Here is a 21,585-nt window from a genome sequence, read left to right as displayed (position 1 = left end):
ATAAAATAGATAAAGAACAAGCACCTACTGTATAACACAGGGAACTCTACTCAATATTTTCTAATAACCTGTATGGGGAAAGAATCTGAAAAGGAATATACATATATATGTGTATAACTGAGTCACTTTGCTCTACACCTGAAACTAACACACATTGTAAATCAGCTGTGCTCCAGTTAAAGCAAACAAAAGGGAGAGCCGCGCACACCGACCCTGTCGGCGCCATGCCACATGTGCCCGCTTCTCCCTGTAGGTGCGCCCACACAATTCTTTCTGAGCTGCTTGGGAATCAGTAGTATGCGTGATGCCCTCACATCTAAAGGCTTCTGAGTGTATTTCCTCAGAAGAGGGTTTTCTCCGTCAGGAAAACAGCTGCTATCCCTTTTTCCACCAGAGACAGACACCTGAGGCCCAGAGGGGTAATTCGGGCTACCCGAGGTCACACAGTGAGACAGAGTCCAACCCACATCTCCTGCTTCCGCGGGCCCACCTTCGCACCACACCTCTGTCCTTCGAGACCCCAAGTGTGTCTCCCGTCCCCTTATGAGATGGAGCAGCGCTGCCTTCCCGGGTTTCCGCAGCTCCAGAGAGGGGCCCCGAGGCTGCCCTCACAGCCGAGCTCCCGCAGGGCACGTCCGCGGGGGACCACTTCTGCCCACTGTTCCGAGCCCTGATCTGGCTTTGACGAGCCCTGGTCAGCCCTGACCTGACCCTTGTGTGGCTCCTCTGCTTCTAGCCTGAACCTCGTCTGCCCTTCTGCACGCCACGCCAGCCGCCCTGCAAACGCCCGCTGATCCCCTAGAAAGGCCGGGTCCTAGATGGCCTGTGAGGAAGCGATGGGGCAGAGAAAAGGAGGGGGCGGTGCACCTTCCTGACCTGTTTGCTCTGGGGTGTCCACACGAGGGGAGGGGAGATGATCAACAAGATACCCCCGGATCCGCACACGTGCCTGAAAAAGGGGCAGCCCGGGAATTACACTGAGACCCAGGAGGGAGTTTGCATGTGACCCAAGGAGGTGCCTTGGGGCACATCGCAGGGGAAAGTTCCTGCCTGCACGCCTGGATGAAGGAAAGGTGGGCACAGCCTGGTTCCCGGGACTGTTCCTCAGGAGGATGCTCCTCCGGGCTTTCGGAACGGCTGCCTCTTCCCAGAGTCGCCCCTGCCCCTCCTCCACCCCAGTCGGCCTCAGCCAGGCCCGGGCCAGCCTGCTTACTGTCGGGGCTGTGGGCCGGCGGCGTGGATGTGTGTGGATTGGCTAATGTCCCGGGGTCACACGTTATGACATGGCCCCTCGGGACGGGTGGAAGGCAGGGCCCCAGGACACCGTCTGCTGGGCTCAGTGGGGGCAGGCGGGCGAAGGCCCAGGGCTGGCTGCACCCCCTGCACAGCCAGGCTAATTTTATCGAGCTTAATCAAGAGCCATCAGCAGAAGCTGAAGAGGTGGGGGTGGGGACTTGCATGATCCAATTCCTGTTCTGAAATGTTAATTAGACGTCGTTTTCCCTTCGCCTGCTCCGAGCCTGCGCTCCGCTTGCTGCCACTGCGAGGCTGTCCCTCAGCACCCCTGCAGGGTGAGGCGGGTCCACTGGGGTAGGGCCGAGGCCCCCAGGACACAGCCGCAGACCCGACCCCAGGGCCTCCCTCTGCCTCCTCCTCAGGTCCTGGAGCAAAGCCCTGAGACCCAGCCACACACAGGCCCACGGGAGGGTCTCCTGGAGTCGGGAAGCCCCCTTCTGCCCCCCCCAACCCCCGGGTCCCTCCTAGCTTTGTGCCCTTAGGCTGATAGTCAGACCCCTCTGAGCGTCAGAACGTTTTCCCCTCTTGACGCGTAAGTGTTACATGGCTCAAGGTGAAGCTGGGAGCATCCGCTCATCTACAGGGAAGTTTGTTCTCTGCCCTAAAAACGCCGCGGGTGGTACCTGACCCCCATCACAGGGGCACCGACTGGGCGGCGGAGCAGACAGGGTCCCGGCTCTGCCTTCAGCGGGTGAGGGGTTCACGGTGGAGGCACCAAAACATTCATTCCAAGTCCAGTTTCCTCATCTGTTAAGAAAGGGAGGATGGGAGTCCTTAAGGTACATCGCGCTACAGCTCAAGACTGTATGTGATAGGACATATTTGTCTTTACTGTATATTTGATTGGATGACCTATTCCCCATTCCAAGGCAAGCATGAATAAAATTAAGCTAAATGTTAAAAAAAATAAAGGGGGGGGGGGGTGAGATCATGGTGGGTCCCCTCCCAGGGTCCTCTGAAGACAGAAGAGAGGGCGACAAGCACCCAGCAGCCCTTCTTTCTGGAAAGGGGGCGACCAAGCCCGTCTGTGAACCGAAAAGCCGGGGAGGTGCTTCAGGGTCCTCTCCCTGAGCTGGCGTCCCAAGGGCCACGTCCCGGGCGTCACTCACCTGTTCTCACAGCAGCACCGCAAGGAGGGGACAAGGCTCCAGAGTCACCGCCCGGGCCCCGGGCCCCAGGCTTCTCCCTGTGGGTGGAGGAGAATGGATGTCAGCCGCCAGGTCCCCCGTTACGAGCCACTGGGCCCACCCGTCAGATTCTGATTCCAAACTCAGAAGCCGACAGAAATCGTCACCGTTTTACTGGAGAGGAAACTAAATCTCAAAAGTTAAAATCGCCGGAACGTTGTGCCACTACCACCTCCCGCTCCCCTGCACCAGTGCCGCGGCGCGCATCCCTGGGCCGGAGCCCCCGGGGCCTGGCGCTGCGGAAAGATAAAAAGAAGAGAGCAGGAGCTCGGAAGTGCTGTGGGCTGTGAGGGAGAGAAGGAGGGGAGGCTTGGAAATTCTCACTGCAAATGATAAAGAAACTAAAAACAAAACAAAAAGTAAAACCATAGGAATGTCAGAGGAGAATGCACGTTTTCCAACAGAAGCCAACGCAGCCCCGGGGCTTCCAGGGCAACCCCTGAGTTCCTGGCTCAGGAGAGGACTGGGTGGGGGACACCCCCCTCGCATAACACCCTCGGTCATACCAGAGTCCAGGGACCAGAGAGAAGGCAGCTGGGGGAGGGTCAGGTCCTCAGGCCTGAGCCGCGCTAGGACCAGCGATGGTTCGAATACTGGGGCCAGAAACAAAAGCATCATCTCAGGGAGTTTGGCATCCCCAATGGAGCAGGTGCCCTGGTGGTCCCCAGGTCTGTGGGGACAGGCTCTGCCATCCTCCATCCTCTCGGCCTGGCTGAGGGGGTCTTCCCTAAATCCTGGCTGGGCTTCACTGTTCCCACCCAAATCCTCCACTCTGCTAACGTGACCCTCCCCTGGGAGCCCCACAGATTTGTGCGGAGGAGCTGGGGTTGTGCTGGAAGGCCCAGGCACGAATAGGAAATGCACCCTGCGTCTCGAGATGGGGGTGCATTTGAATTCTGGGTTACAGCTATGCAAGAAATTCCAACACTCTTCAAATTCTTCCTTTCCCAAGTATCCGCCTTTACACCCCACGGGGCATGGGAGAGGCTTTCCCTGTGCCTGAAAACCCAAAAACTTAAATTTAAAACTCATTACGGCTAGGGGAAGGTTAATAAGAAAATCCTAAGCCAGACTTCCCAGCTTAAGGCACTTCTTTGTGAACCTTTATTAAACTTGCATGAATTAAAATAGACTTTTCAAATAAACTTCACCCGGAAGTCTGGAAGGAACTGGTCTCCGGGACACGCAGCTCTCCCCATGCCGTGAAACCACAGGCCCGTATTCTCGGGGGACCAGAGCAGAGTGGGTGGAGGCGCCCAACAGGGCCCGCCCCCCCTGGGGTGCACTGAAACTGGGCTGTGGCGGGGGGCGGGGGGGGGGGCTGTCAGGTGACGGCACCAGAACCCACCCTGATTAAGACAGTAGCTGCCAAAGCACATGAGTGGCCACAAACTCCGAGAGCCGGGTGCATCCGGTCGGGGGGCTCCGCCGGGGGTACCCCCACCTTCCACTGCCACGGGGCGCAGAGGCCTCAGCTCCCATCTCCGTCGCTGGACACGGTGCCGCCGCCCACCTTCTGCCACTGCAGGCGCCAAAGCACAAGGTCTCTCTGCCTCTCTTCTGAATCCAACTCATGAAGGTGTGTCCCACTGGCAGGTTCTAGATCACCTGACCAGGTCGTGGCAGTAGAGGAGGGCGAGAAAGCACGGTTCTGGAAAATAAAGAAGGGAATTCAGAAGGTGCTGGAGAGCCAAACAGCCTACTGATGTCCACTACACTGACCCTGGCAACTGAAACAAGAAGAGAATCTCCTCATCTCGCAGAAGCTGCATTGTCTCCAGCATGGCTGGGTCCAGGCTCCCGCAGTCACTCGGCGGTTTCCCTGAGCGGTGCTTTCTCTGGGCTGTGCCAAGGTCTCTTAACCTCTCTTGCTTCTGCTTCTTCATCTGCAAAATGGGGATAAGAATGGGGTTCTCCTGAGGAACCAGCAGAATAACGCAAGGGCGGTACCTGGCACAGAGCGCGCACTCGGTAACCATCGTTAGGGCTGCGATGCCGTGAACACAACGGGACATCCCCAGATATTTGTGCAAACTTTGCCTCCAGGTTTTGTGGCTCAAAAGCACACTGCACTGTGACAGAATGGCCACACGATTTGCATGGCCCAGTGCCAAATAAGAACGCAGGGCCCTCATTCACAAAGTATGAAGAATTTCAAGACTGTGACCGCACAGCGGTAAACCGAGCTCGGGGCTCTTCTGAGCTGGGCCACAGCTGCACAGCACTGACTCGCCTGCTGAGAGGTGCTCAGATTTCCATCACCACCTCGACACCAGCACCAACACGCCCCGCCACGCACACAGTCTTTGCCTGCCCGTAACTACTGCGGCCACGTGAACCCCACTCACCGATGGGCGTGGTTTGCAGCCCTCACTGCTGCGGCAGGAAAGAAAGGGTTGAGGCTCTGTGTTTGGTCATCTGCACATCTGCAGCTGCTGACCCCAGGCCCCAAGCCCGTGTCGGGGACCACCGGCACGGCAGGAGCCCAGAGATGGTTCAGCTCGGGAAGCCCTCTGCAGCTGCGTCCGCACCCCTCTTCGTTTCCCATTTTGTAAGCACATTTTTATAGTCTCTTGCAAGCCCCAGGTATTTGCATTGGTCCCCTGCTGCCTATGGGAAGGGCTTGAAGGGGATTTAGGAGGGGGGCCTGGCATGCGTGCATGCGTGCGTGCGTGCGTGCATAGGCAGGGATTAGTTTGGAGGTGGGTACGTGCAGGTGAGCCTCGGGCTTTGCTGGGCCTCAGCTGGAGGAAGCAGAGCCCTCTCTAGACTCCACCTCGTCGGCACGGACATGGGATGGGCCAACCTGTGGGAGTCCCCGTGTCTGGGAGCAGCTGGAAGCAGAGGCCCCCCCAGGGTCAGCAGAGAGCCTCTCCAGCCTCTCCAGCCTCCCACACGGGTTCGTAATGTTGCCTTTTCTTACACTTCGCAGTACGAAGGGCAAGTCCCCGAAAACCGGGTGGAGATGGTGGTCGCAAACCTCACTGTGATGGACCGAGATCAGCCCCACTCCCCGAACTGGAACGCTGTCTACCACATCATCAGCGGGGACCCCTCGGGCCACTTCAGCGTCCGCACGGACCCCGTCACCAACGAGGGCATGGTCACCGTGGTGAAGGTGGGTGCTCACCTCGCCTCCTGCTGGGCTCCCCGAGCTCCGCCCCCGCCACGTGCCCTGAGGCAGACGTAACAAGAGTGATATTCGGGTTCAGTGCGTGCCACCCCAGTGTCCAAGGGCAAAGGACTGCGCCCGACCTGCCAGGGGCAGAGGCAGCCTCAGCAGGACCAGTCACGTGACCCCAGGGACTCTGCAGGCCTGACCTGCCACCCACCCCCCAAAAGATAACTCTCCCATCTCCTCCCTCGCACCTGGCCCTCAGCTTCTGAAGCTCAGAGGCCAAGAATCAGCCTCTTCTGCTTCCCGGCCGGGCGGCGACAAGGCTTTGCCCGAGGCAGTGAGTGAGCGGTGCCCCAGGTGCCCGGAGGGTCAGGGTGGCAGGAACAGCGGGAGCAGGCCAGTTCGGGGGTCGCGGTAGCCTCTGCAGCTCCCAGCAAGGCTCAGCGAAAACACTTCACCCCAAGCCTCCCCCACGTGCACTGGTGCGCCCCCGGCCCTGCCCCACGAGCCTGCACCCACGCTGGGCTGCTCCCCTCAGGGTGCAGACCCGGCCCCTGGGCTTTGAGCGAAGGGTCGTGGCCATACGTGGGGGAGGCAGCTGAGCGGAGGCCCAGTGAGGCTGTCTGGCCTCTGATTGAAACTGTTGGAGCAAATTACTCACTGATTTCTCTGTTACCAATATGTTTTGTTTTGCCCTCCAACAGACTTCCGTTGGCCATAATCTTCCTGGAAGGTGTCCTCACTCAGACTGGCGACACAATTTTTAATGCATGACACGTAGCATTATTCCCTGTCCTCCAGGGACACGAATGGATAAATATGGGAGAAGGACCACTTCCTTTAGTGACTTCTTCAGAGGCACAAGCACTGTGATTTTGTGAAGCAGTATATTTAAGTGGAGTCGCCCCCATCCCCCGCCAGCACTCGGAGCCCCGGGGGAGGGGCTGGAGGCCTGGCAGCTGCTTACTTCTCGGCGCGGGGTGGGCGGCGGGGCCTCAGCCACGAAGAGGCAAGCGCCAGGGAGGGCCGTGGCTTCTCACCGGGGCTCCGGGGGCTCTGCAGGTAACACCCACTCCTCAGCAGGTGAGGAGGCCACGGCGGCAGAGGACGGGGGCTCCCGCAAGGTGAGCCGGGGCACGGCGGGGAGGACGACGAAAGTGTCGGCCCGGAACCCCGATCTCTGCTGCCACCTCCAGGCCTTCCCGTCGGGCAGGCACTGCACCTTCGGGAGCCTCGTCTCCGTCCCCTTTCCACGCCCACTCAGCACCGTTACTTACTTTATAGTAAACTCTTCTCGTGCTCAATACCTTACTTAGTAGCAGGCGCTGAGAAGGCATGGGTTTGATGCACCAGGTGTATGACGGTAAGTATTCACAAAAATCAAGGCTGAGCTGCAGTGGGAGCCCAGCGATGGGGCAGGGCTGGGCCAGAGGAGCGGAGGCGCCTCCCGGCCAGGCGAGCAGCAGGCAGGGCAGCACGGCCCCATCACCAGCACCCCCAGGGCTCGCAGGACAACTGGTCCCACGAGGCGATCAGTTCCCCTCTGAGCAGAGATGTGTCACACCATTTATCACAAACGTTTCCAAGCACACCTAGAAGTAAGAGAGACGGGTGTACCCTCACCTGCCACTTCAGTTTCACAGTTACTAGCGTGCTGCCATGTCGCTCCATCCATGTTTTGCTGCAGTGTGCTTGTAACTCCAGGACCTCTGCTCACACAGCTACAACCGTTCCAGCACCTGAGACAGACAGCCACGCCTCCGTGATCTCCAATATGAGTCTACTTTTTTTTTTTTTTTTGCGGTACGCGGGCCTCTCGCTGCTGTGGCCCCTCCCGTTGCGGAGCACAGGCTCCGGACGCGCAGGCTCAGCAGCCATGGCTCACGGGCCCAGCCGCTCCCCGGCATGTGGGATCCTCCCGGACCGGGGCACGAACCCGCGTCCCCTGCATCGGCAGGCGGACTCTCGACCACTGCGCCACCAGGGAAGCCCTGAGTCTACATTTAATTGCCCTTAATTTTCCAGGTGTCTCTTTATGGTATGGTTTTTCAAATCTGGATCCAACCAGGGTCCCCACGTTGCATTCGGTTGTGCCATCTCTTGAATCTCTCATAATCTAGAATATTCCCCCACCTCTGACCTGTCACAAACGCAGGGTCCGCGGTGCTGAATCTGTCCTATCGCTTCCTCTCGGTGTATCTGGTCTCTTGCTCTCTGCTCTTCCTGTAACCAGGGCTGCAGACCTGAAGGGCCCTTCCGCGGTGAGAAGTCTGGCTGTCCCGTGCACAGCCATCTGAGCCTGACCAGTGGGCTCCGGTGCTGACAGGCCGCTCCCATCACCGTGGAGTTGGCTCCTCCCCGTTATGACCGGCAAGCAGTCTGCAAAAACACAACTCTCCACCAGCCCCCATCTGTTGGTTTCATCATGTCGATGGTCATTGCCAAGTTCATTTCTTCATTAGGCGGTATAAAATGGTGCTTTACAATCCTATCATTCCTTGTACAGTCCTCGGCTAGAATGCTTCTATATAAAAGAGCCCTGTGATGATGCTGAAATGCAGGCCTGCAGCTGTCAGAACAACGCCCACGCAAAGACGCCCACCCAGGTCCCAGTCTCCCAAATCTGTGCATATGTGGCAAAGGGCACTTTGCAGATGTGAAGAAGTTAAGGATCTTGAGATGGGAGGTTGCCCTGGATAGTCCTGGGGGGCCCCCAAGTAATCGCGGGGCCCTTAGAAGAGTGACGCACGAGGACCAGAGTCAGAGGAGACGTGAGGCTGCAGCAGAGGTCTGAGAGAGACAGACTGGAAGGTGCCGCGTTGCCGCTCTGAGGACGGAGGGAGGGGCCGAGGGCACAGGCGCCTCTCGGACGGAGCCAGAAAAGGCGTCCAGGAGCCTTCAGAGGCAGCCAGCCCTGCCCACACCCCGACCGTAGCCCAGCAGCACAGACTTTTGGCTTCTGGCCCCCAGAACTGTAAGATAACAAATCCGTGTTGTTTTAAGCCACTACATAGGAACGTGAAATTAACGCAGCTCAGCAGAAAAGGCGAGAACGAGGCTTCATTCTCCACCCATACTTCCGATTCTCAGAGCAGAACTGGTGAGCCAGCAACAGGCATTGTCACCACCTGCATCCAGGTGTTACGGCTGCCGTTAACAATTGTGTAACACGACACGCGTTTACCCTCGCGCTTTTCTGGAGGTCAGGAGCCCGGAACGACCCTGTGACGGCACGTAGGGCCCACCTGGGTTATCCAGGACCACCTCCCAGCTCAAGACCCTTACCTTCATCGTGCCTGCAAAGTCCCCTTTTGCCAGGGAAGGTGACTATCCACAGATTCCAGAGATGAGGACCTGGGTAAATCCAAAAGCAGTGGGTGAGCTTGCGTTTTTCACTTCCTCGTCACGGCTAAGGCGGTGCAGGTCCGTGCGCCCGGCGTGCTGCGCTCAGCTGCACCTGGTGCGGGTCTTGACCTCTGGCTGGGGGCGCCTCCGGCAGCTGGTTCTGGGTGCTTCTGCTACATCCTTGTGTTGGGACCCGAGTGCACAGCCCAGGTTCGTCTTGCTGGTTTCTTGCCTCACATCTGGACGGGCCATTCCTCTAGCGAGGAGTGGTACTTAGAAACCAACGTCCAGACGCGAGAGGTGCTCACTGTGGCTGCTGCCATCGCTACTGGACGTTGTCAGGGCAGAGCGAAGAAGTGACACTTCAGTGCATGTGCTTCCTGACCACCTCAAAGTTACTTCACCGATTCACATGATCATTTCATCCAAATTGAACACTGGAGGGTTTTACTTACCTTTGTTGATTTTACACTTGATCTCGTTTCTCTTACACTGAAAATCTTGGTTCCTAACAACAGTAAGATAATTGCTGATTTACTTTAACCTACAGTATACAATCACCCCTCGGTATCCACGGGGGATTGGTTCCGGGACACACACCCCCACAGGTAGGTACCAAAATCCACAGATGCTCAAGTCCCTTATACAAAATGGCATAGTATCAGGTTGGCCAAAAAAGTTCGTTCGGGTTTTTCCATGAGAACTTTTTGGCCAACTGAATATTTGCATATAACCTACACACACTCTCCCGTGTAATTTATACCTAATACCATGTCAGTGCTGTGTAAATTGTTGCCTGTGTGAGGCAAATTCAGGTTTTAAATTTCTGAAATTTTTTTCAAATGTATTCAATCTGTGGTTGGTTAAATCCACGGATGTGGAACCCATGGATATAGAGAGCCAATTATACATAAAAAGCTTAAAAAATAACAAATCCAAAATCCCTGCCAACAGCAAGCAGACCAAATGAATTTAAGATTTCTTTGCAATAACTCTTGTCCTTAGAATAAATCCCATGAAGGACTTACCGTCTAAATGCTGTCCCAGTCACGAGAAATCATTATTTTCTTGGGAGTTATATTACCATCGATATATAGTTAATTTAACTCAGTTTGTTTCTGATTTTCAGAGATTGCTTTATATATACAAGTTTACTTGTAATACCTAAAATGTGAGAATGTAAGATTTTACATGGCTCTAAAATCAAAGCTATGTGGCAAAACATACACAGCAAACTCACACCTCCAGACGTTCCCTCCACCCTTATTCCTTCCCTCTGCTCACGGGTGACTGTTTTATGAGTTTTTGGTTTATCCTTTCAGCATTTCTTTTTGCAAATTTGAGCAGATACATATGCAAATTCATGTTCCTCTCCCCCTTTCACACAAGAGGCAGCCTGCAATGGATGTTGCCTTTTCTGCTCACCAGTCGATCCTGGAGATCTCTCCGTTCCCACGTGTATCTTCCTGGTTCTTTCTTACAGCTGCAAATGTCCCCACTGTGCGGATGCAGCCCATCCACCCAGCCAATGCTATGGGTGCCTGAGTTGACAGCAGTATATCTCCTCTATGAATGATACAGATGATACCTCAGTGAATATCCTTGAGCACGTGATCTTCGCATGTGTCTAAGCAGAACTGTTCAAATGCAGTTGCAGTGTGCTGTGTTGCTTGTTTTCTAGTGAGACTGTTGCAAGCTTTGCCAGGAATAATTACACATCTCGGGGCCCCAAGTGCTTCCGTACAGCTTCCATCCCCCCTCAAAATGTGAAGAATACCCCCAGAGACTGATCGTACCCCATAGACCCTATAACTATAGACAATAGAACCATACTAGCATTTATCAGCCAGGATCCTGACACCCCCAAAGTGTGTGTCAACTGGAGAGAATGGTCATGCAAGGGCCATGCACAGAGGTGAGGGGGCTCCGTGAGACCTGGTGTGTTGGTGTCCTGGGGCTGCTGTAGCAACTTACCACAGACCAGGTGGGTTAGGACAACTGAAGGATGCTCTCTCACAGCTCTGGAGGCCAGACATCCAAAAGCAAGGCATTGGGGGGGGGGGGGGCGTGCTCCCTCTGGAGGTTCTGGGAGGATCCCTCCTGCCCCGTCCAGCTTCTGGGGGTTGCTGGCCATCCCTGGCTCGGAGCTGCATCACCCCAGCCTGTGCCTGTCTTCACCTGGCCCCTTTCTGTGCCTCCAGTCTCCCTCCCCTAACTCATAGGGCACCCAAGCTTGAATCGGGGGCCACCTCAATCCAGGGTGACTCCCTCTCAAGACCTTTAACTTCATTACATCTACAAAAACCCTATTTGCCAAAGGTCACAGTCACAGGTCCCAGAGGGACGTATCCTTGGAGGCCACCCTTCCACCCACCACACCTGGTGAGGCACCCTGGACGGACAAGAGCCAGGGCCTCGACCTGCCAGGCTGCAGGGAGCAGGGTGGGGCCCCCGCACTCCCAATGCTTGATGAGTGCCAGAGCCGCTGGCTAGGAGGTGTGCCTGGCAGGAGCCGTATCCCCCGAGGAGCCCAGCTACTGCCACTCCATGACGTGGGAAGCTGGGGGACGGCACCCCTCGGGACTGACCTCCTGGGCCCAGAGCAGGGCGGGTGCAGACCAAGCAGCCCCACGGGCACCACCCTCCCTGACAGCCTCGCGGGCACCTAAGCCAGCTCCCCGTCCCGGCACCTCTCATTCCAGGCGGTCGACTATGAGCTGAACAGAGCGTTCATGCTGACCGTGATGGTGTCCAACCAGGCGCCCCTGGCCAGCGGGATCCAGATGTCCTTCCAGTCCACGGCAGGGGTGACCATCTCAGTCATGGACATCAACGAGGCCCCCTACTTCCCCTCGAACCACAAGCTGATCCGCCTGGAGGAGGGCGTGCCCACCGGCACCGTGCTAACCACGTTTTCAGCAGTGGACCCTGACCGGTTCATGCAGCAGGCCGTGAGGTGGGCCCACAGAGCACCCTCGGGCCCTGGGAAAGGGGAGCCCCGTCTTCCATAGAGAAGAGTCCTGAATGCCCAGTGAAACCTGCAACCCAGAAAGTCCCGGGTGGGTGCTTAGGGGCATCCCCGACTTGTGGTGTCCCCAGGCAGGGAAGCCCAGTCTGGGGACAGCTGGCATCACCGGCCGCCAGGCTGCCCTGACACGAGACGGTGGGAAAAGCTTGAAGGACATTCAGCCGCATCTAGAGTCAGGCTGGGTCCTGACCCCGCTTGACGCTCCTGCGCTTATGATTTCTGTGAGTCACTGGCCCCCTCTGCCCCTCCGTCTCCCCGCCTGTAAAGGGGGCGATGGGAGAATCTGCCTCCCAGGGTCCTTGTGAGGTTAAATAGCCCGTTCTCCTTGGAGACTTCCAGCCACCGTTGTCACCGTCCCGCGTGGGAGGACCCCGTGCAGGGCTTCAGGGAAGGATGCCCACCCCCACCCCGCGCGAGCTCGGCAGGAGGGCGGCCAGGAGGGGCTCCCCCAGCCCCTCGCCTCACCCCTCCCCTCCCTCCCCCACAGATACTCAAAGCTGTCGGACCCAGCGAACTGGCTGCACATTAATGCCACCAACGGTCAGATCAGCACGGCGGCCGTCCTCGACCGCGAGTCTCTCTACGTCAAAAACAACGCCTATGAGGCCACCTTCCTGGCAGCTGACAACGGTGCGCCCAGGGGCAGGGAGACACAGGGGGGCCCGCCCTCGCCCATTCGAAGCCCTGGGCTTGGTGCTTCATTGATGCAGGCGCCCAGGTCATTTGCTCGTGTGGGCGCCAGGGGAGCTGGGCACTGTTACTACCACTGTTACAGCTCCCTGGGCTCCTGCCATGTGCCAGGCTCTATCCATCAGTGAGCAAAACAGACAAGAGCCTTCTCCTTTGCATGGGTGACATTCTAGAGGCCAGTGTGTCAGCTTGAACCAGGTTTGTCTGCATAATAATTATAGCAATCTTAACAAGATGGAGGTTTACTTTCTGCCACATAGAAGAAGACTGGAAGCAGGCAGCCCAGGGTCAGGTATGAGAAACCAAGCTCACTCTGGCCACTCCCGTGTCCTTGGCAAGCTGCAGCATATGGCCCAGAGCAGCTGCTGTTGCTCCAGCCATCGTGACCACATTCTGGCAAACAGGAGGAGGGGGAGGCCAAGGGCACATCCCAGCCCTTCTAAGGACTTCCACTCACAGCTCATGAAAGCCAGAATTCAGTCACGAAGCCACGTCTCACTGCAAGGGATGCTGAGGAATGTCGTCTTCTGGTTGGGCAGTGATGAGCCCAGGTAAAGTTTGGGGCTTCAGTTCTTTTATTAAGGAACAAAGAGGAAATGGATATTAGGAACAACTCAGCAGTCTCTGCCCCAGGGAGACGAGTGTGAAACAAGCCAGCCAGACAATTTCAGGGAACGGGAGGTGCCAGAAAAGAACCAAATGGAGGATGGGAGAGTGGCCGGGGTCTCCTGCTGCACTTCTATGAGTGACCTGCTGTGGGTCCAGGACCTGCAGGATTAGAAGAACAAGCCAGGGGAACATGGGGCGGGGAGGGGCGTCCCGGAGTCAGGAAAGGGCACTCACAAAGGCCCCGTGCCAGGCCCATGCCACGTGGGTTCTGGGATCAGCTGCATAAATAAAGCTTCAGGAGCTAGAGTAGCCGCTGCACAAAGGTTTGGTCAACAGCAGCTGGAAGCTGGGACCTGGTGACCATCCCGCAGCCCCCTGCCCACCTCCCTCACCCCGCGGGATCCACAGAGGCCCAGCCCCTCAGCCAGCCACGATGAGTGCCAGGCCCTGGTCGGGGAAAGCTGCTCTGAGCAGCAGCTAGAGCACTGAGATTAGATTAGAACGTGATTTTAATGCACCGGTGGCCAGAGCAGTGGAAAGCACGAGGAAGACACCAGAAACGGAGCACAAGTCCCGCTCGCATTAATAGAACCCGTCTGTGCTTCTCATGACTGTGAGCTGTGTCATCGGCCACCTATCACATCAGGCACCAAGCTGCGTCGCCTTGAACGTGCTTTGATGCATTTCCTGGGAGATCACAGACGCACTATGGGATGGATGTCTTACATGCTCTGCCTGCCTCAGCCAAGAAACGCAGTCGTCAATGACGGGGTCAGAGTTGCCATCAAAGGGCAGGGCCACGGTCAGAACACGGAGGACAGACAGGCCACCTCCGGCCACTCAGCGCTGGTCCACCCCCACTGTGCACCTGGGCCGAGGCAGGGGCTGGGTGTTGGCAGGGCGGGGGCGGGGGGGGGGGGTTGGGGACAGGACAGCCACACGTGGGCAGGTGTGTGCAGTTCCTGTGTGTGTGCAGCTGAGTGGCTGCATATGTCATATGGCAGAGTGTCTGTGCATGTGGGGCTGTGGTCAGCTGGGGTCCGTCCTGGGTGGGGCTGGGGGGTCCATCCTGGGTGGGGCTGGGGTCCGTCCTGGGTGGGGCTGGGGGTCCCTCCTGGGTGGGGCTGGGGTCTGTCCGGGGGGGGAGGGGGGGTCTGTCCTGGGGGGGGCTGGGGTCCGTCCTGGGTGGGGCTGGGGTCCGTCCTGGGTGGGGCTGGGGCGTGGTCCCATGCACACTGTACGTCTGTGGTCATGGAGCCCAGGAGTGACCCGTGTGATCACCCGTGTCCGGCCCACAGGGATCCCTCCGGCCAGCGGCACCGGGACCCTCCAGATCTATCTCATCGACATCAATGACAACGCCCCCGAGCTGCTGCCCAAGGAGGCGCAGATCTGCGAGAAGCCCAGCCTGAACACCATCAACATCACGGCGGCTGACGCGGACGTCGACCCCAACATCGGCCCCTACGTCTTCGAGCTGCCCTTCGTTCCAGCGAGCGTGCGGAAGAACTGGACCATCACCCGCCTCAATGGTAAGCCTGCCTCGGGCACCAGCCCACTGGCACCCCTGCCAGTGGGAAAATCAGACTGAGTCTAGGGTGCAGGCCCCCAGGGGCCCGTCACCCCTTCACAGGAGGGTCGCGCAGCCCCTTCCTGTGGGGTGGGGGCCCCTGCCTGCTCCGGGGCTCGGCCGCCAAGGAGGCCCCCAGAGCAGGCCCCAATCTCATCATTTTAACAAGCTCAGCCTTGACCATCCCAGTGGCTGTAACTCCAGACCACTTCCTATGCCATCACCAAATGATGGGACGGACCATAACCAACATATTTCCTGAGGGCACTTTCCTAGCTGTGGCCTTGGTAGAAAAGGCATCCAAGTTCTGAAGTTCTGATAGCATTTGCTTGTTCCCCAAGCCCTTACCAACACTGAATATTGTTTTAAAAAGCATTTTTCCAATTCTTTTAGCGAAAATCACTGTTTCCACTTGTATCTTTTGACTACCAGTGGGCATTTTTTCATATATTTATTGGCCATTTGTTGCTTCTGTGAACCACCTGTTCAACGTCCTTGCCTATTTTTCTTTGAAAATGGAGTTATTTTCTAATTGATTTGGTCGAACTCTTTATATGTTAAGGAAATAATTTCATCATTCTTCGTGTTGTAACTGCTCTATTTCTCTTTTATTTTTTTCTGGGCTGTGTTGGGTTTTCGTTGCTGCGCGCGGGCTTTTCTCTAGTTGCGGCGAGCGGGGGCTGCTCTTCATGGCAGTGCGTGGGCTTCTCATTGCGGTGGCTTCTCTCATTGCGGAGCATGGGCTCTAGGCACCTGGGCTTCTGTAGTTGTGGCACATGGGCTCAGTAGTTGCAGCACGCAGGCTCTAGAGCGCAGGCTCAGTAGTTGTGGCGCATGGACTTAGTTGCTCCGCAGCATGTAGGATCTTCCCGCACCAGGGCTCGAACCCGCGTCCCCTGCATTGGCAGGCGGATTCTTAACCACTGCGCCACCAGGGAAGTCCAACTGCTCTATTCTTGAATTGCCAACGTCTCAGCCTTATGGTACGATGCAGGGTGTGTGTGCGCACATGTGCGCACGTCTACGTGTGTCTTAGCCAAGCAGGCGTGTTGGATGTTTCCACTATCAGTCTTTGCCTCCGTTAGTCTCGCTCAGAAGGGAGGGCGGGCTGCTCAGTGAGTGGAGCCCGTCCCGTCACTCGCGCCAGGTGACTACGCCCAGCTCAGCCTGCGCACCCTGTACCTGGAGGCCGGAGTGTACGACGTCCCCATCGTCGTCACGGACTCGGGGAACCCGCCCCTGTCCAATACGTCCATCATCAAAGTCAAGGTGTGCCCGTGCGACGAGAATGGCGACTGCACCACCGTGGGCGCGGTGGCAGCAGCCGGGCTGGGCACGGGCGCCATCGTGGCCATCCTCGGCTGCATCGTCGTCCTGCTCAGTGAGTGCGGCTGGTCCTGGGGTGGCGGGTGGAGGGGCCCGGGTCTGCCCACGGCCCCATCTCCTGGCCCCACTCTACCTGCCAGGAGACTTCCAGAAGCCCAGCCCAACCGGGTGCCCGCTAGCAGACACAGGCACTCGCAGCCACACGTGCGCACCCTCCCGCGCATGCGCCCTCGTGCGGACACACGCACACCTGCTCACGGGTGCCCCCGCCCCACAGCCATGGTCCTGCTGTTCGTCGTGTGGAGGAGGCGGCGGGAGAAGGAGCGGCACACGAAGCAGCTGCTCATCGACCCCGAGGACGACGTGCGCGACAACATCCTCAAGTACGACGAGGAAGGAGGCGGCGAGGAGGACCAGGTGAGGCCCGCGCCCGGGGAGGGTGGGCCTGGGGCGCTGCCCAGCTGGTCACTGGGGACTCAGGGCGAGCCTTAGCCCATAAAAGCTTAGTGACCACCCCCCGTGGAGTGGGCGTTCCCAGGAACACACGAGGAATGTGGTGGCAGCTGAGCGGATGGGGAAGGGGTGGACCCCAGGGGGAAGGCAGCAGGGGGCACAGACCCCACATGTGCCTTGAGGACGGGCAGGATTCGGATGAACAGAGGTGGGGTGAGCATTTCAGGAAGGACAGACCAGGTGAGGGGCCAGGACGGGGGGCGCCCGGGGGGCCCGGAATAGGTCAATGGATATGGTCAGTGCCCCATCACAGAACATGATGAGGACGCGCCCCACGATTTATCTGGTGTCTCTGCCTGGTACGCCCCCTACCCGGACTGCCTTTCCTGACTCCCCTGCCCGCCCCCCCAGGACTACGACCTCAGCCAGCTGCAGCAGCCGGAGGCCATGGAGCATGTGCTGAGCAAGGCCCCCGGGGTGCGGCGGGTGGACGAGCGGCCGGTGGGCGCCGAGCCCCAGTACCCGGCCAGGCCGGTGGTGCCCCACCCAGGAGACATCGGGGACTTCATCAGCGAGGTGGGTAGCCCGGCAGTGCCGGGGGCGCAGACCTGCTAACACAGACAAGAAGCAGCCCGCTTCCCTGGGGCCCGGTGCTGGGCTGAGCAGGTAGATCCAGACCTGGGTTCACGCCGGCCGTGCTGCTGCCGCCGGCGGGGAGCCCTGGGCCGAGCTCCTCGGTTTAGTATCCCCGCTGCAGAAGGACTAACCTGCCCCCGCCCCCGGTGAGGACAAACACGCAGGGCTTAGCAAGACTGTTGGAATCTGAGGCCACAGTCCAGGCAAGAACAGGAAGGGGACCAGCAAGGTGGCTCTGACCCCAGACTCCTGTCTGCAGCGATCGGGAGAGGCCTCCGCAGTGTCCACTCAGCCCCGATGACCAGACGCGCAGGCCGCCCCCTCCCCACTCCACACACACACAGGGCACCGGGGACAGCCTGGGAGGTGAGCATCATTCCAGAGCTGCCACCTGACCACATGGCCGTGTCACCCATCCTAACGCCTGGGCTCTGGAGACCATGTAGCATCAGAGTCCCAGCCAACGGCGTCCCTTTGATCATCCCCTTGGCAAGAAAAGCTGACCCACCTCTTGAAGCTGAGCCCAAGGTGCCCAACTGACACGTCCAAGGGCGTCAAGAGCGCGCCTCCCACCTCTGCTCCCATCCTCCTGTGCGGTAAAGCCGAGGGACAGCACGAGCCAGGGCGCGTGGCTGCACCCCAGACGCTCTCCCCCACCGCCAGCTGCTGTGGCCCGGGCAGCCAGTACCTCCGCGCCCACCGTGGCTCCCACAGACGGGATGCCTTCCGTGCCCCGTGTAGCCAGCGTGGGTCCCTGCGGATTTACCACCCATCTCTAACACGACTGTACTTTGAGAGGGGCTGACAACACTGCTTTCTCCACCTGTGTCAGAACCGGACTTTAAAAGGATTTATTTAAACAGAATAGAACCCAGGGAGTGGTTTGGCAGAGACACAAAAGAGATTTCTCAGAACATTCCCCGAAACAGACCGTGTCTCAGGCCGTAAATGAAATTTTTATGACTGCCCAAAAGCCGATTCAGCTTAGACAACATTTACCATCTACAGTGTAATAAAATTTTTTAAACTACGTCCTCCCTGATCGACAATCAAAGGCCCACTTTTAAACAACCTAGAGGAAAGCAAAAATGGAAACGACCAACCATTCCGTACTGAATAATGGAAAAGGTTCCCTAAGGAGGGCAGGCTTAGGCAGTGACCAGCACAGGCCCCCGGGCCGTCCTGCGGGAGACCCCTGGAGCCCGCGGGGAGCCCTCCAAGCTGTCCCGCCCCCCGGGGGGAGGGAGCGGGGAGGTGTGTCCACCCCTCCCACGGTCCCCGGGTGGGAGCTGCCAGGGGCACCCTTGGCCAGTGGCCAGAGTGCTGGAGGTGGCCTGGCCGGGGGTCCCAGCATCAGGCACTGGGGGAAAGGGGCCGGGGCACGGGCAGGGGCTCCAGCCGCACCTGCTACATCCCCGCTTGCTCCCGCGCACAGTTACGGTAACAACTTCAGGTGTCTTGACACCCACCCCGGGTTCCCCTCCCTGTGGCAACCACCAGGGACTCGTGGAGGCTGGCCTCTCGCACAGGCCCCGGCCGGCCCTCCGCCTGGCTGTGTGCGCTGCCCCCAGGCCTCTTGCACAGCTCATTCTGCAAACACTGCGCCCCTACTCGGGCCTCTGAGGCGCCTTTCACTGACACGCAGGAGCACTTATTGAGCACCTGCTGCATACAAGGCCCCATCACTGCACCTCCCCAACCTGCCTCCCCATCTCCGCTCCTGGGCGCCCCTCTGCCCCCCGCCCTGCACCCTAACCCGTGTCTCCACGGCCCCCAGGGACTCCGCGCAGCCGACAACGACCCCACGGCGCCGCCCTATGACTCGCTGCTGGTCTTCGACTACGAGGGCAGCGGGTCCACCGCGGGCTCCGTCAGCTCCCTGGACTCATCCAGCTCCGGGGACCAGGACTACGAATACCTGAACGACTGGGGGCCCAGGTTCAGGAAGCTGGCGGACATGTACGGAGGCGGCCAGGAGGACTAAGCGGCCCCGCCCCAGACGAGGCGAGAGCAGCGCTCGGACGTACGGGAGCAGACAGCGCGCCTTCCCGACTCCCGCGGCCACGCCACTCGGCGGTGTGTGAGGGGTCCCCGCCCGCCCCTCGCACTGAGCTGTCTGGCACGAACACTTGTCAGCCCGCAGCCGCCCCCAGCGCGGTAGCTGACTCGACACTAAGGAGAGCAGAGGCACTGTCTGAACCTGAATTTCCTAGGACAGAAGCACTGTTTAAAACAAAATGAAAGTGCCTTTTGGTACATGTCAGATTCCCTCACACTCAGGAGCGTCCCCCCAGCCAGTCCTGAGCGCCCCCAACCCCGGCCAGTCCCAGCTCTGAAGTCACGAATTAAGGAATTGGGGAGAATGTGTCCTTTTTTTCGATCTCCTATCAAGAAAAAAAGTGGGTGACGCACCTGACAAAATTGACAAACAGTTTGGGGTCCAAACGCCATAAGCCTTGAGTGCTCACACTTTGCTTGCACAGTTGGGGTCTCCCGGGCCCCCTGGGGGTCCCCGAGGCCGGAGGCCCCACCTTCAGCTCCTGCAGCAGCGAGTCCGCCTGGGGCAGGCCAAGCCGGTGGACCAAAGGCCCGCTGTACAGCTGGGCTTCCACAGAAGTGTGCCGCCCCCGACTCCCAGATGCTGGAAATAGCTGGGCAGCTGCGGTTCCCAGGGGCTGTCCCTGATGCTCCCCCATCTCTGCCCTTGGCCACCCCCAGGGCCCCCCAATCATGAGGCCTCCCCCAGGGCCAACTGTGACCCTGAATGCCACCCAGGTCCCCACTGCCTTTGGTCCAGGAGAGTACGGTGTCCCAGGAAACCACAAGCAAAACCGGCCCGACGGACACTCACCAGTCCAAACCCCCGAAGGCTCTGGACGCCTCTGGCCACCGGCGGGGCGTGCGGACTGCAGGGAGAGCCGATTCTCACCGGGGTCCCAGGAGGCTGGAGACGACTAGGGGGGACTGGCGGGCTCCTCGCTGCCCTGCTCCTCTGGACCAGAGTTTCTGATGCTCGTGAGCTGATGTGGACGGCTAAGGTCGGCTCCGAATGCCGGGACAGCACCGTCGTCGCTGTGCCATCTGTCCCACACGTGCGTCTCACCGCATCCGCCAGAAACAGTCTCCTTTCCTTTGGACCCGTGGCAGCAGCCAGCAGCTGCAGGGCCAGGTAGCTGCTTGAGCTCTCAGAACTGGCCGTGCCTCCTGCGGGGCAGTCTGACTCCCAAGCCAGACTCCAGAGTCAGCTCCACAGTGCAGCAAGGAGCCCCCTGCTGTGTCTGTCCGCGGCTGCGTGAGAAGAGGCGCTGGGGCAGCCCTTCGCCCAGCATCTCCCAGGGACCTCCATTCTGGGTGTGAAGGCGCCTCAGGCCGGCAGGAGAGCCACCTCCTGGGGGATCCTTGCCTGCTCTCGGGCTCCCCAGGGAGGGGCCTGGGCTGCCACTGGCCCCGGGCAGGACTTGGTGTCGGAGCCCCACCTCACACCTGCTCCTGGGGCCAGGGGAGGCCTCAGGAGGGCGGGGGCGGGGTTTCACACGCTCCCCGTGCCCTCCGTCGGGGGGTCTCTCTCCGATCCACTCCCCAGCCCACAGCCTGCCCTGGTGCCATGGTCATCCTCTTTTCTAAACAGCCTCGGCCTCAAAGATGAGCTTGAGTGTACACGTGTGTGCGCAATCCGCGTGGGTGTGTCCCCCCGGACGTCAGGGTTCTTCCCCAAACCAAACTCATCACTAATTCCATCCACCCTCCCGGAGCTGAGCTGAGCTGAGCTGAGCCGGGGAGACGGGCTCCGGCCTGTGGCCTGAGGGAGGCCCGTGCTGGGCTCCGTCCATCCTGACCCCGTCCATGACTCCTGGGGAGGGACGCGTGGACGGAGGCAGTGGTCACCGGTGTCACATGCCGATGCCCCTACGCAGACTGCGGTCTCCCAGACGTGGCAGGCGGCGTGGCCTGCCGGAGAGGGGGGACGCCCCCCTGTGAAGCCATGCTATGCAAATCGCTCGGGGTCAGGCGGCCCATGAGGATTGTCCCAGTGTCTGAAGGTGTGGCTATTCAGGATTGCTGGTGGTGTCAGGGTTGGTGAGACGTGAGCTGGAACCTTGTTTTTGTTTGTTTCTGGAAAGCTCATCCTCCAGTTGAAGTTCTAAGGGTGAATGTGGTGGGGGGCCCAGACAGCTGTGAACTCTCCTCACTGGAATCCCGAGGCCCCCTTTGGTCCCCTGGCCCCTCGCCTCATCACTGCCAGGCCCTGCATCTCGCCTCGTCACTGCCAGGCCCTGCATCTCGCCTCATCACTGCCAGGCCCTGCACCTCGCCTCATCACTGCCAG

General features: G+C 59.0%; 1 protein-coding gene and 1 long non-coding RNA gene across 3 annotated transcripts in view; one reads left to right on the top strand and one right to left on the bottom strand.

Annotated features, from left to right (window-relative positions):
• Positions 1–21,575, top strand: part of CDH4 (cadherin 4) — a 558,830-nt gene extending 537,255 nt beyond the window's left edge. For both annotated transcript variants that reach the window (XM_029219930.1, XM_029219931.1), the window contains 8 exons: positions 5,416–5,601; positions 11,649–11,902; positions 12,462–12,604; positions 14,572–14,805; positions 15,991–16,224; positions 16,447–16,586; positions 17,034–17,198; positions 19,036–21,575. In XM_029219930.1, coding sequence (XP_029075763.1) covers positions 5,416–5,601; positions 11,649–11,902; positions 12,462–12,604; positions 14,572–14,805; positions 15,991–16,224; positions 16,447–16,586; positions 17,034–17,198; positions 19,036–19,242 — 1,563 coding nt within the window. In that variant the 3' untranslated portion in view covers positions 19,243–21,575. The remainder of the gene's footprint in view (positions 1–5,415; positions 5,602–11,648; positions 11,903–12,461; positions 12,605–14,571; positions 14,806–15,990; positions 16,225–16,446; positions 16,587–17,033; positions 17,199–19,035) is intronic.
• On the bottom strand, positions 1,779–4,144 carry LOC114893946. Its single transcript, XR_003793076.1, has 3 exons — positions 3,832–4,144; positions 2,406–2,482; positions 1,779–2,043 (listed from the first exon to the last, which is right to left on the bottom strand). It is a non-coding gene; the product is annotated as an uncharacterized LOC114893946 (long non-coding RNA).
• Positions 21,576–21,585: the final 10 nt, after the last annotated feature.

The sequence above is a fragment of the Monodon monoceros genome, unplaced genomic scaffold, assembly GCF_005190385.1.
Source record: "Monodon monoceros isolate NGI ecotype Baffin Bay Population unplaced genomic scaffold, NGI_Narwhal_1 Super_Scaffold_13, whole genome shotgun sequence".
Classification (NCBI taxonomy): domain Eukaryota; kingdom Metazoa; phylum Chordata; class Mammalia; order Artiodactyla; family Monodontidae; genus Monodon; species Monodon monoceros.
The sequence above is the reverse complement of the archived record's forward strand: the minus strand, read 5'-3'. Positions and strand labels throughout refer to the sequence as shown.